The sequence below is a fragment of the Gallus gallus genome, chromosome 5 (genome assembly GCF_016699485.2).
Source record: "Gallus gallus isolate bGalGal1 chromosome 5, bGalGal1.mat.broiler.GRCg7b, whole genome shotgun sequence".
NCBI classification, from domain to species: domain Eukaryota; kingdom Metazoa; phylum Chordata; class Aves; order Galliformes; family Phasianidae; genus Gallus; species Gallus gallus.
The window spans coordinates 14,679,320-14,692,071 of NC_052536.1; the positions used below are offsets into that span (position 1 = coordinate 14,679,320).

The window sequence follows — 12,752 nt, forward strand, 5'->3', positions numbered from 1 at the left end:
TATTACGAAGATAAATCCTCTGACCTGTGCTGAATTAAAACAACCACTACTTAGGTAAAAAGAGGTGTGAGAGAACAGTATTATTTCTATTAGACAAACAAACATAATTGGAGAACCCCCCAGAATTTACTACGTATGCAGTTCTTTCTGAGGTTCACATTGGAGATGCTTACTTGAACGTATGAAGTTACAATCAATACAATTTCTTAATAATAGAAATTTAAGATTTTAGATTATACATAGTATAGGCTAAGCGCTGTTCTCTGAGAAATGTAAAATGAATTTAATCTTTCCTTTTCTTCAGGCTGTTACAACTGCTCTCATGATGAATATTTTGACTATGAGAAAGAAAAATGCATGCCATGTGGTAAGTAGAACCCTGTACGCTCATCCTCTTTCTTTACAGTAGCTAAAACCTTTGAGTGTTGACCAAGAAGATATTTTCCGTAGTTACTTCTCAGTTAATGACGAGTGTTCATCCCTGTATAACTTTTCTTCAATATAATCTTATTGTTGTACTATTAGTATGTAAAATTAGTAGACTTTACTTAGCTATTCCCTGTAAGTTCTGTGGGTTTTTAAAATTATTTTAACTTAAGATTTATTACCGTATGGTGTCCTACTCTGTAAACCTTTCATAGTAAATAATGTTGTGGATGGACTCCAGCTGCACAATTTGGATTTCCATGAATATGTGAAATTACAAAAAAACACCTCAATTACAGTTGTTTATTTCATTTAACAGAATTCTTACTTGTGAAACCAGAATTTCAGCTATTGATCTCATTTACACTCAAAAAAACATTTCCATTATCCCTGGAAAGTGAAGTGCCGTTAAGCATAAAACTCATAAGAAAGACAGGAGAAACGTGCTCATGTTTATTTGTATTGTGAGTTGTATTAATTTTTTCATTATTTTTTTAAGTACTTTCATACGAAGCTTACCACTGAAATATGTAGTAACAAGGATTTTCAGGATTATCACACTAATTAGCACAATCCTTTAAAAAGACTTTATTGTTCTTCCAATCTGAAATTTGCCTTATTTGGAATATTCTTAATGCACTTCCAACTAAGAATTTAACCTGTTCTACTTTTATGTCCCAGGAGATGAAAGTATTAGTACTACACCTGAAACTTCTTCACCTTCAACAGGTTAGTTTAAGCAGTTGATTGAACAAGTACTTACTCGGTGATGTATGTCCTGATATGTGTTTCTGAGATGAGAAGTATCCTTTTTTTTGCTTGATATAATGGCATCATCAGTTTTTAATGCATAAGATGCAATAACAAAATGTCAGTATCATAATTATCACAAAAAATTCCCAGAAATATTTGTGTACACTGAGGCACTTCCAGATATTAGTAATGAAATTTCTTTGTTTGTGTATATGGATTTCTGTCTTCTCCCTGATAGACAAAATCACACAAAATTTTCACTACAATTTTAAATGGTGATTGGCTTTATAACACTTAACAGTTTAGGATGGGGGTCTTGGAAGCGCATGACCAAGTACATCAAGCCTCAGTAGCCTGATCCAGGAAAGAAACCTGTATTTACTGATCTTTGTTAGCAATTTCTTTACTTTCATTAATGAAAATGAGAGTTATTGGGAAAAAGGTACAGTGGTGGCTTTCTGAATAAAGCTTCTGCAAGAATCCCTATTCAATGTATTCACTGCAAATAACAATAAAGGAATAGATCGGTGAATTTTCTTAAATATTTTGTTTGAAATTAAGGTAAGAGATATTTTCAGTTGTTACTACTGGTAATAGTTTTTTATTCTAAAAATAATTTACAATTTCTATAGGAATATTTCAATAGATTATGAATAATTATTTCTTATCCTCTGATTTTGATTTTTTTCCTCTTAGTAACAGCAATGCAGCCTAAAGAAACAAGAGTCTCTACTTCAGTCACATTACCCACAGCTACCCAACCAACATCACCTAGCACTTCTTCTGCATCTACTGTACTGACTGAGACCACAAATCCACCTGTAACCTCAAAAATCACAGTCTCAAGAACTTCATCATCATCACCTCTTGTCACAATAAAATCAACAACTGGTAAGTTTTTGTATTACTGTCTAAAACAAATTACATCAAACACATTCTATATAGAGTTCAGCTATCATTCTGCTAGGAAGGCATTGCAAGCTGTCTCAACATCCAAGCAAAAGACTGCAGATTAGAAGGTAGGTAAAGTAGGCTTCCAGAAGGCAGTTTGTAAACCAAAAATGTTCAGAAGTATGGATGGAAAGTGTGTGGAAAGAGAAAGAGAAAGGATACAGATGACCGGTTAGAAATGCAACTCAAATAACTTGTGTGACTCATCTGAGAAGAACATTAGAAGCGAGCAGTGAGCCATCTCAGCTCCAATTGGATTTGTTAGTTCAGATTCAGCCTCCATTACACAGCTGGTTCAGTAACACAGTCATGTTCAAATAGCACCCAGTCTCAAAAATCTGAATAATAATGTAAGCAGGTTTCAAGGCAAAATCACAGAGGTATCAGTGCAGTGACTACTATTCTAGGATCCTGCTCGCAGCAGGATGGCTTCTCCAGCATAAATTACTTTCTGAATATATGATTTGTGGATACTCATAATAGCATGCAGCTTTCCACCAACGTGCACTCCTACTAAAAAGCCATCCTGGACCTAGGCTATCAGAAAAAACAGAGGCAAAAAGAGGTCCCACATTGCAGGACAAGAACTGGGACAAGTCATCCTACAGTATGATGTTATTTAGTTTTGTAATACAGATTATGGAAGGCTAATTCAGAATATAAGGTTAGCCTTATATATTTGGGTGAAGCCCATAGAGGCTTTTGCTAATAAGTGACAACAAAGCTAACTTTTAGAAATATTGTATGAAGAATGATTATAGGAAATCATAGGATATAATAGAAAAAGATGTACAAAATGAGAACAAAGATATGAGGTAAGAGAAAACAAATACAGGTAGGAAAAGGTGCAGTTTAGATTATGAGAACATAAATACAAACAATGACATGCAAAACATTAAAAAATCCAGGGCAAAAACTAGGTCTTGACAACATGGGTAGCTTTTTCATGTTTTGTCTATTTTAACTGTTACATGAATTGATTACTCACATGATATTCCTTACCTTTACTCCAAAAGAACATACAACATCAATTTTTACTATGCCAAGCATGACCACAACAGTAACTGCACCTTCCATAACTACCTCAGCGAAAAGAACCATCTTCACTGAACCAAAATCTACACCTACTGCCTCAGCAACCACTGCTTCAGTAGAGACAGAAAAAATAAGTTTCACCACACCACTCTTAGAGACTACTGTGAAAAAAGAAATGACAACTATCTCAATACCTTATACTACATCTCAGATCGCAACTTTCAGCAAGCCTGAATTAACAACAGTAGGTAAGTGTAAAAAGAACAGTCATTCTTACTAGGTGTCTTAAAATGGCATATTTGTGAGAAAGGAAAATGATGACTGAAGAATTGTAATAAAAATGAAAACTTCTGTGTCCTGCCATTGAAGCAAGCATTGGACATCTGAATAAGATCTTAAAACTAACATTTCTCTCAGAGGCCTTTCTCTACCAATTCACTTCCTCCAAGGAAGTAGATTAAGACAAAATCTCTCTGTGCTTTGAAGTGAGTTTTCAAAGACCCACAAACATTCAGGTGTGCGTTCTCCTTAGACAACTTCTCCAAAAAACATAAATCCTGTCTATCACAAATGAAATGACACTTTGGGATGTCAAGTACTCTGTATGTCAACTATGACAGCTTCTTCTATTGCTGTATACCTAGATCAGCAACTGACACCAGAGGGTGGGACAGCATACAGGGAGAAGTCAGCTGTAGTGAAAAGGCACCTCCATACTATCTCCCAGTCCACACATCTCTCGCATGTACTGTTGGGGTGCATACATCCAGGTCTCCTTCTGCCAGCAATGTCGGCTTAGTCTGAGAAGGTGTCACAACCCACTTTAATTAGGCACCTTCCCAGCCATCGAGCATTACTGAATATCCATTTTTCCTTACATTAGAGAGAGTGAGGGAAATCAAGCAACCGCTCTGCACTACCGAGTCTCAGTAGGTGACTAAGAATGAGCTGAGAGCTGTCATTGGCCTGTGACTCTGTTCCACTTACCTAGCGTTTTCTTGGGATATCCATGCCCAACTTGGAGTGCCTTTAAGGGAGATGCACAAATCTGGAGAGGATCTTCTGCTTCCCTCAGGTCCAGGAAGATGCAGAGGGTACTGAATTGGTCCAGTTCTTACCCCATATCCTGGGGAGAAGCAGAAAGGGGAAGGTGAGGGATGAAGCCACTGGTCTGTTCTTCCCTTCTGCCCAGTAAGACTGAGTGAAATCCCAGCCTGCCTTTTGTGCCCCATCCCCAGCCCGTGTCTTCTGCCTAGGATCTTTGCATTCCCTCCACCTTCCTTTCTTGTCCTACCACCTTCAATTTATTTGTGCATTCCTCCCAGTAGCTGTAACCCACAAAAGACCAACCACGCCACACGCTGTACCACATCTCATCACACAGAAGACCACTCCTGTGACACTGGCCAGCAGCATCTCCAAGACCTCTGTCTCCACAGAGGCCAGCAGTCCAGAAGTTGCGCTGACAAGATTATCTCTGACCCCCAGCTCTTTACCTGCCACTTCAGCTGTATCTGTTTCTTCCCCCTCATCTCCATTCTCAACACGGCTGAGACCATCACATCCAGGTAAGGCTTCCTTTTGCCCTGATTCATGCTGCTGCCTGCTCCTTCAAGCTCCCACCCTTTTCTTCTAAGTGTCATGTTCCACAAATTTCAGTTTTGATATTCATTTTCTATTTCTATTGCTCTTGCCACGGGACTCAAACTCAGGCAGTCACGTTGCCCTTAACTACATCCTTCTCCCTTACCCCTTCAGGCATTTGACTCTGGGGCACAGGGCTTTATCACCCTACAGACTTGTCTGAGTTTCTGCCCAACAGCTAGCAGTTGGAGACCAGTTAACACAGGCCCTCCTCTCGTAGCGGTGCTCTGGTCAGGAAAGAGATAAGAGTTATTAATGCCTGTTCCATCAGTAGCCTCAGTTGTTCCAGGAACCCTTTCCAACACACTATGAAACAGACATGATCCATATTGAACTAACTTACTGGTAGTATAAGCACAGATACCTCTTCCCCTCTAAAAATTCCAAGATGACCAGTCAGAAACAAACTGATGAAGGGTGTTCTTCTAAATGAATAATAGCCTGCCATGATGGGGGGGAAGGTTGGTGGAATGAGAAATTCTATGCATCATAACCCCATTCATTCTTTCTGATTTAAAGCAAAAGATGTTACTGGGTTCCAATATTGCAGTTCTTGTCCATACCCTCGTGCAGAGATTTTAACATAAGAAATACTTGTGTCACTTGCCTTTAGCATGTGTAATAACAAGACCAATCAACTTCTGATTTCCAATGGCAGCCTCCAAGACAACTGTGCCACCTCTCACTACTGAGAAGACTACCCCCATCACATCTTTCACCAGCACCTCCAAGACCTCTGTCTCCAGTGAAGCCAGCCCCACTAGCAGCCCAGAAATTCCACTGACAACAACATTTCCTGCCCCCAGCAGCACCCTCAGCACCAGGCTGCTAACTCCTGCCCCATCTCCACTCTTCTCCACCTTGCCTCCAATCTCCATGCCAAAAACAGTTCCTACAACGCTAAGACCCAAGCCTTATTCCCCAACAACCAGTGCTTCAACAGAGTCGCTGATACCTGCATCCTCCACACCCTCCACAGCCAAAACCAGCCTGCTGCCGTCATCAGCATCTTCCCCTTACTCAACTGTATCCTCAACAGTACTGAGCACATCACATCCCGGTAAGTCTCCCCCTAATCCTTCCCAATTCTACTCCTTCTCACTGCCTTTCTAGTACTTCCCCTTCATTTCTGATGTACAGTATGCACTCCAGGGTTGTCACCCTTCAGGTGGTTTTCACTCTTTCTGTGCTCACTGTTTTTGGCATTGCTGCTATCAGAGAATGCCCTGCCTATGTTGGAGCAGGCAGACAGTGTCCTGTGCCAGCGTCTTGAATGGACACAAACACATGCAGAGAGTTTCTTCTTCCAGAGAATGGCAGAGGGTGCTGACATAGAAGGCAGCCCTGAGGCATTGTTCTTACCCCAGCTTCCTGGGGGTGAAAGGGCAGGAGCCACTGGCCAATTCCTATCTCTTCCTCAGCAGAGGTCAGTGCAGCAAGATCCTACCTCACCACACACATAGCCTGGGACTTCTGTTTGGGAAAAGCTTGCCTCATTTCCCTTCACTTGTTAATCTTCAACATTCAAAGGACCTGTGCTTGCTTTTCAGCAACCTCCACCCACAAAAAGACAACTGTACTGCACGTGGTGCCTTATATCATAACAGAAAAGACCACACCAACTATGTCTACCACCAGCACCTCCAAGACCTCCATCTCCAGCAAAGCCACCTCGACTAGCAGCCCAGAAGTCCCACTAACAACAACATCCCCTGCCCTCAGTAGCACTCTCAGCACCAGGCTGTCATCTCCTGTTCCATCTACTCTCTTCTCCACCTCACCCTCAACCTCCACTCCAAAGCCCACGTCAACAACACTGAGGCTCAAGCCCTCTTCCCTGACAACCAGTGCTCCAGCAGAGTCACCTACAACTGCATTTGTCATACCCTCTACAGCCAAAACCAGCCTGCTGCCATCTGTTTCTTCCCCCTTATCAACTGTGTCCTCCACAGCGATGAAAACATCGCAACCCAGTAAGTCTTCCTCCTGCCCTTCTCTGCCTGCTCTTCCCAGTTTTTGCTCTTCATTTCTGGTCTACAGTGTACACCGATTTATTGTCACTCTCCTTTGCCCACTGATGGTGGCATTTTTGCTTGTGGTATTTGTGGTGTTGTGCTTGTTTGAATGGAGTGAGCAGCTGAGTGAAGGCTTAGCTGCTAATGAGGATTCACCATTCACCACAGGCTGCCCTTCCCTAAGGCCCTCTCAGCATTCTGTCATCAGGGATTTGGGGAATTCACTTGGGGCACTGGTTTCTCACCTGGAGCGTGCCATACTCAGCTTGATGCATGTAGGCAGTGCCCTCTGCCTATGTCTTGGCTGAGACAGGCACATGTGGAGAGGCTCCTCTTCCAGTGAGATACAGAGGGTAGTGAGGTGCCAGAGGGCACCCTTAAAGTGCTGTCCTTGCTGCAACATTCTGGACAGGAGGAGGATGGGGAGGGAAAGGGCAGAAGCCACTGGCCCTTCCTTGACTCTTGCTCAGGGAGAGCTGTTGTGGCATGGTCTTATTTCATTGCCTACATTCGTGCCTTAAGGCTTTTCTATAGGAACAGCCTATCTCTTTTGCTATTTTTTCTTGCCCTGCCACTCTCAACTGAGCTGTGCTTTCTTTATGCAGCATTCACTCACAAAATGACAACTGTGCCACACATTGTGCCATCAGTCACCACGGAGAAGACTACTCCCACTGTGTCTGCCACCAGCACCTCTAAGACCTCCATCTCCAGTGAGGCCAGCCCCACCAGCAGCCCAGAAATCCCACTGACAACAACATCCTCTGCCCCCAGCAGCACCCTCAGCACTAGCTTACCATCCACTGCTCCATCTACGCTCTTCTCCACATTGCTCCCAACTTCCACACCAAAGTCCACGCCTACGACCCTAAGGCCCAAACTCTCTCCCCTAACAACCAGTGCTCCAACAGAGTCGCCTACACCTGCATCCTCCACACTCTCCACAGCCAAAACCAGCCTGCTGCCATCATCTGCATCTTCTCCCTTCTCAACTATATCCTCGACAGTCTGGACCACATCTCTTCCCGGTATGTAATTCCTCCTGCTCTTCAAGGTGGTGTGTTTGCTCTTCCCAGTTCTCACCCTTCATTCCTACCTTTCAGCACACACCACTTTGTTGTTTCCCTCCTTTGCCCATTGGTTTTAGCACTGTCACTCTTGGGACCTGTTGTGAGTTGCTGGGTCTGTGCTGTGATTCTGGTTGGGGAGGAACTTCATTTCTTCCTTGGAGTCCATTATGTATGGGAGAACACCCTGCCTGTGTTGGAGCAGGCAGACAGTGCCCTGTGCCAGTGTCTTGAATGGACATGACACATGCAGAGTTTCCTCTTCCAGGAAGAGGAGAAGTTAGCTGAAGTGCTGAAGGGCAGCCCTGAGGCATTGTTCTTATCTCACCTTGCTGAGGGGGGGGAAAAGGGCAGGAGCCAGTGGCCAATTCCTGCCAATTGCCCAGCAGCTGTCAGTGCAGCAAGGTCATACTTCACTGCCTTTCTGTATAGGCTGGGGCTTCAGTCTAGGAGTAGCCTACTTCCTATCTTTTTCCTTGTAATCCTTTAACCAACTAATGCTTTCTTTCCTGCAGCCTTCACCCATGAAACAACAACTGTGCTGCACGTGGAGCCATATATCATCACGGAGAGGACTACTGCCACACCTGTTACCACCAGCACCTCCATGACCTCCATCTCCAGCGAGGCCAGCCCCACCAGCAGCCCAGAAGTCCCACTGACAACGACACTGACTGCCCCCAGCAGTGCTCCCAGCACTAGGCTGTCATCTGCTGCCCCATCCACAGTCACCTCCTCTCCTCCAACCTCCATAATGAAGTCCACCCCTACAACACTAAGGCCCAAGCCCTCTTCCCCAGTGACTAGTGTTCAAACTGAGTTCTTCACACCTGCTTCCTCCACACTCTCCACAGTTAAAACCAGTCCACTGCTGTCATTAACATCTTCCACCTTCTCAACTATGTCCTCCACAGCAATGAGAACATCGCAACCCAGTAAGTCTTCCTCCTGCCCTTCTCATTCCTCTGCCTGCTCTTCCCAGTTTTTGCTCTTCATTTCTGGTCTACAGTGTACACCGATTTATTGTCACTCTCCTTTGCCCACTGATGGTGGCATTTTTGCTTGTGGTATTTGTGGTGTTCTGCTTGTTTGGATGGAGTGAGCAGCTGAGTGAAGGCTTAGCTGCTAATGAGGATTCACCATTCACCACAGGCTGCCCTTCCCTAAGGCCCTCTCAGCATTCTGTCATCAGGGATTTGGGGAATTCACTTGGGGCACTGGTTTCTCACCTGGAGCGTGCCATACTCAGCTTGATGCATGTAGGCAGTGCCCTCTGCCTATGTCTTGGCTGAGACAGGCACATGTGGAGAGGCTCCTCTTCCAGTGAGATACAGAGGGTAGTGAGGTGCCAGAGGGCACCCTTAAAGTGCTGTCCTTGCTGCAACGTTCTGGACAGGAGGAGGATGGGGAGGGAAAGGGCAGAAGCCACTGGCCCTTCCTTGACTCTTGCTCAGGGAGAGCTGTTGTGACATGGTCTTATTTCACTGCCTACATTCGTGCCTTAAGGCTTTTCTATAGGAACAGCCTATCTCTTTTGCTATTTTTTCTTGCCCTGCCACTCCCAATTGAGCTGTGCTTTCTTTATGCAGCATTCACTCACAAAATGACAACTGTGCCACACATTGTACCGTCAGTCACCACGGAGAAGACTACTCCCACTGCGTCTGCCACCAGCACCTCTAAGACCTCCATCTCCAGTGAGGCCAGCCCCACCAGCAGCCCAGAAATCCCACTGACAACAACATCCTCTGCTCCCAGCAGCACTCTCAGCACAAGTCTGCCATCTGCTGCTCCCTCCACACTCTCCTCCACAACGAAGCTCAGGCCTACCACCCTGAGGCCCAAGCCCTCCTCCATGTCAACCAGTGCTCCAACAGAGTCGCCTACACCTGCATCCTCCACACCCTCCACAGCCAAAACCAGCCTGCTGTCACTGTCTCCGTCTTCCTTCTCAACTGTTTCCTCAACAGCAATGAGCACATCATATCCCAGTAAGTCTCCCTCCTGCCCATCTCACTGCTCTGCCTGGTCTTCCCACTGTACATTCCTACCTTACAGCACAAACCACACAGTTGTCACCCTCTTTGATTGTCACCCTTTTTACCTGCTGCTTTTTACATTGTCACTCATAGGACATGTGTTGACATCCCAAGGACTGTCTTGATTCTTCCCATGCTCCTTGGATTGAGCTTTTCTTCCTTGGAACCCAACTGATGCTTTGCTTTGGCTTTTTGACTTAACAGCACTGATACCACAGTAATGCTTTAGATCTTTATGAAGTGTGCTGGCACATCATGAACAAGTCTGTTTCTCTCTCTGGCATCTCTCTGGGCTAGGATTGGGCAATATGGTGAGAGTTACACAGCTTTCACAGCTGATGCCAGCTGTCCAATGAGATATTCCATGCCATACAAATTCATAGTCAGCAATAAGATCAGAGCTGAGATTTTTCAAAAAAGCCATTCCTCAAAGGCTGGTATAACCTCAGTGTGCTTGGTAAGAGGTGGTGAGCAATTGTTTTTGCATCACTTGGACGTTAATTTCTGTTGTACATTTTTCTATTCAGTTATTCCTCTTTCTGTGTTTTGACACTTGAGTCTTTCCCTTCTTTTGCCTTTCCAGTTCTTTCCCCCCTTTCTCATGAGGGGAACTGAGCCAGTGGCTGAGCAGGGTCCGAGAAGTCATCTAGAGTCAACATGAGCTGCCATTTTCTTTGGCCCTCTCAGCATCTTCTCCCCTCCAGGTACTGGAGTTATCGTGCTGGGGCACAGGTCTCACACTTGGAACCTGCTCTGTGCTCCATGAAACAGGAAGACAGGACGATCTATCAGTGACTTGGCTGGATAAAGGGATGTGCAGAAAGGCTCAATTTCTGAGGAAAAGCAGAGGGTGCTGAGGTGCTGGAGGGCTTCTACTTGGAAGAGCTCTCTCCTACTCTTCTGAGCAGCAGCAGAATATGGAGAGAGAAAGGGCAGGAGGCACTGGCAAATTCCTGCCTCTCGACCAGCAAGAGTCAGGACAGCATAGGCCTATACTTATTGCCCATTTGCCTGGCCTGGAATTTCTGCCCAGGAGCAGCCATTCTCCTTTTCCTTCCCTGGTTACCCTTCAACTGATTCTTCTGCTTTCTTTCTAGCAACCACCCACAAAATGACAACTCTGCTGCACATGGTGCCATATATCACCACAGAGAAGACCACCCCCACCACGTCTTCTGTCAGTACCTCCAAGACCTCCATCTCCAGTGAGGCCAGCCCCACCAGCAGCCCAGAAATCCCACTGACAACAACATCCTCTGCCCCCAGCAGCACCCTCAGCACAAGGCTGCAAACACCTGCCCCATCTACACTCTTATCCACCTTGCCCTCACCCTCCACTCCAAAGCCTACACCTACAACACTGAGGCTCAAGCCCTCTTCCCTGACAACCAGTGCTCCAACAGAGTCGCCTACACCTGCATCCTCCACACTCTCCACAGCCAAAACCAGCCTGCTGCCATCATCTGCATCTTCTCCCTTCTCAACTATATCCTCGACAGTCCGGACCACATCTCTTCCCGGTATGTATTCCTCCTGCTCTTCAAGGTGGTGTGTTTGCTCTTCCCAGTTCTCACCCTACATTCCTACCATTCAGCACACACCACTTTGTTGTTTCCCTCCTTTGCCCATTGGTTTTAGCACTGTCACTCTTGGGACCTGTGGCGAGTTGCTGGGTCTGTGCTGTGATTCTGGTTGGGGAGGAACTTCATTTCCTCCTTGGAGTCCATTATGTATGGGAGAACACCCTGCCTGTGTTGGAGCAGGCAGACAGTGCCCTGTGCCAGTGTCTTGAATGGAAACAGACACATGCAGAGTTTCCTCTTCCAGGAAGAGGAGGAGGTAGCTGAGGTACTGAAGGGTAGCCCTGAGGCACTGTTTTTACCCCATCTTCCTGCAGAGGGAGGTAGTCCGTGTGGCACAGTCCTACCTTATTGATCCAAATCCCTAGCTCAGGGCTTCTGCCTGGGAACAGCCAGCCTCCTTACCCTTTACTTGTTACTCCTCAACCTTCAGCTGACCTAAGCTTTCTTTGCAGCAACCTCCACCCTCAAAACGACAACTGTGCTGCACATGGTGCCATATATCATCACGGAGATGACCACCCCCACTATATCTTCCACTAGCACCTCCAAGACTTCCATCTCCAGTGCAGCCAGCCCCACCAGCAGCCCAGGAGTCCCACTAACAATGACATCCCCTGCCCTCAGCAGCACTCTCAGCACCAGGCTGCTGTCTGCTGCTCCGTCCACACAGTCTACCTTACTCCCATCCTCCACAACAAAGCTCATGCCTACGACCTTACGGCCCAACCCTTCTTCCCTGACAACCAGTGCTCTAACAGAGTCACCTTCACCCATCTTCTCGGCACTCTCTACAGCCAAAACCAGCCCATTGCCATCATCTACTTCTTTTCCCTTCTCAACTGTGCCTTTGACAATACTGAGCACATTGCAACCCTGTAAGTCTGCATTTAGTCCTTCCTACTGCTCTGCCTGCTCTTCCCAGTTCTTGCCTCTGTTTCCTACCTCACAGCACAAACCATGTAGTGTTCACCTTCCATGTTGTTATCACCCTCCTTACCTTCTGCTTTTGTCACTGTTGTTCCTGGGACATATGTTGAGGTACTGGGACTATGCCCTGCTTTGAGTTGGGGTGGAACATCCTTTCCTCCTAGGAGCAGCTAGCCTGATGTTCTGCTTTGTGATCATCCGTGCTGGTAGTACAGCAGTGCTTTAGCTGTTTCTGAGGCATGCTGCACAGCACTGTGGCATGCTCCATACCTTATTACCCACATGCATGCCCGAAGGTTTCTCCATGAGAAC

General features: G+C 45.7%; 1 protein-coding gene across 4 annotated transcripts in view; it reads left to right on the top strand.

Annotated features, from left to right (window-relative positions):
* OVOB (ovomucin, beta subunit) overlaps positions 1-12,752 on the top strand; it is a 36,928-nt gene that overhangs the window by 18,787 nt on the left and 5,389 nt on the right. For 2 of the 4 annotated variants that reach the window (XM_046941537.1, XM_040701671.1), the window contains exons 23-33: positions 305-367; positions 1,108-1,155; positions 1,876-2,070; positions 3,147-3,413; positions 4,491-4,733; positions 5,468-5,869; positions 6,360-6,782; positions 7,430-7,852; positions 8,407-8,826; positions 9,481-9,882; positions 11,028-11,450. In XM_046941537.1, the coding sequence (XP_046797493.1) occupies positions 305-367; positions 1,108-1,155; positions 1,876-2,070; positions 3,147-3,413; positions 4,491-4,733; positions 5,468-5,869; positions 6,360-6,782; positions 7,430-7,852; positions 8,407-8,826; positions 9,481-9,882; positions 11,028-11,450 (3,309 nt within the window). The remainder of the gene's footprint in view (positions 1-304; positions 368-1,107; positions 1,156-1,875; positions 2,071-3,146; positions 3,414-4,490; positions 4,734-5,467; positions 5,870-6,359; positions 6,783-7,429; positions 7,853-8,406; positions 8,827-9,480; positions 9,883-11,027; positions 11,451-12,752) is intronic. The other 2 variants (NM_001397413.1, XM_040701673.1) reach the window with 2 other exon arrangements.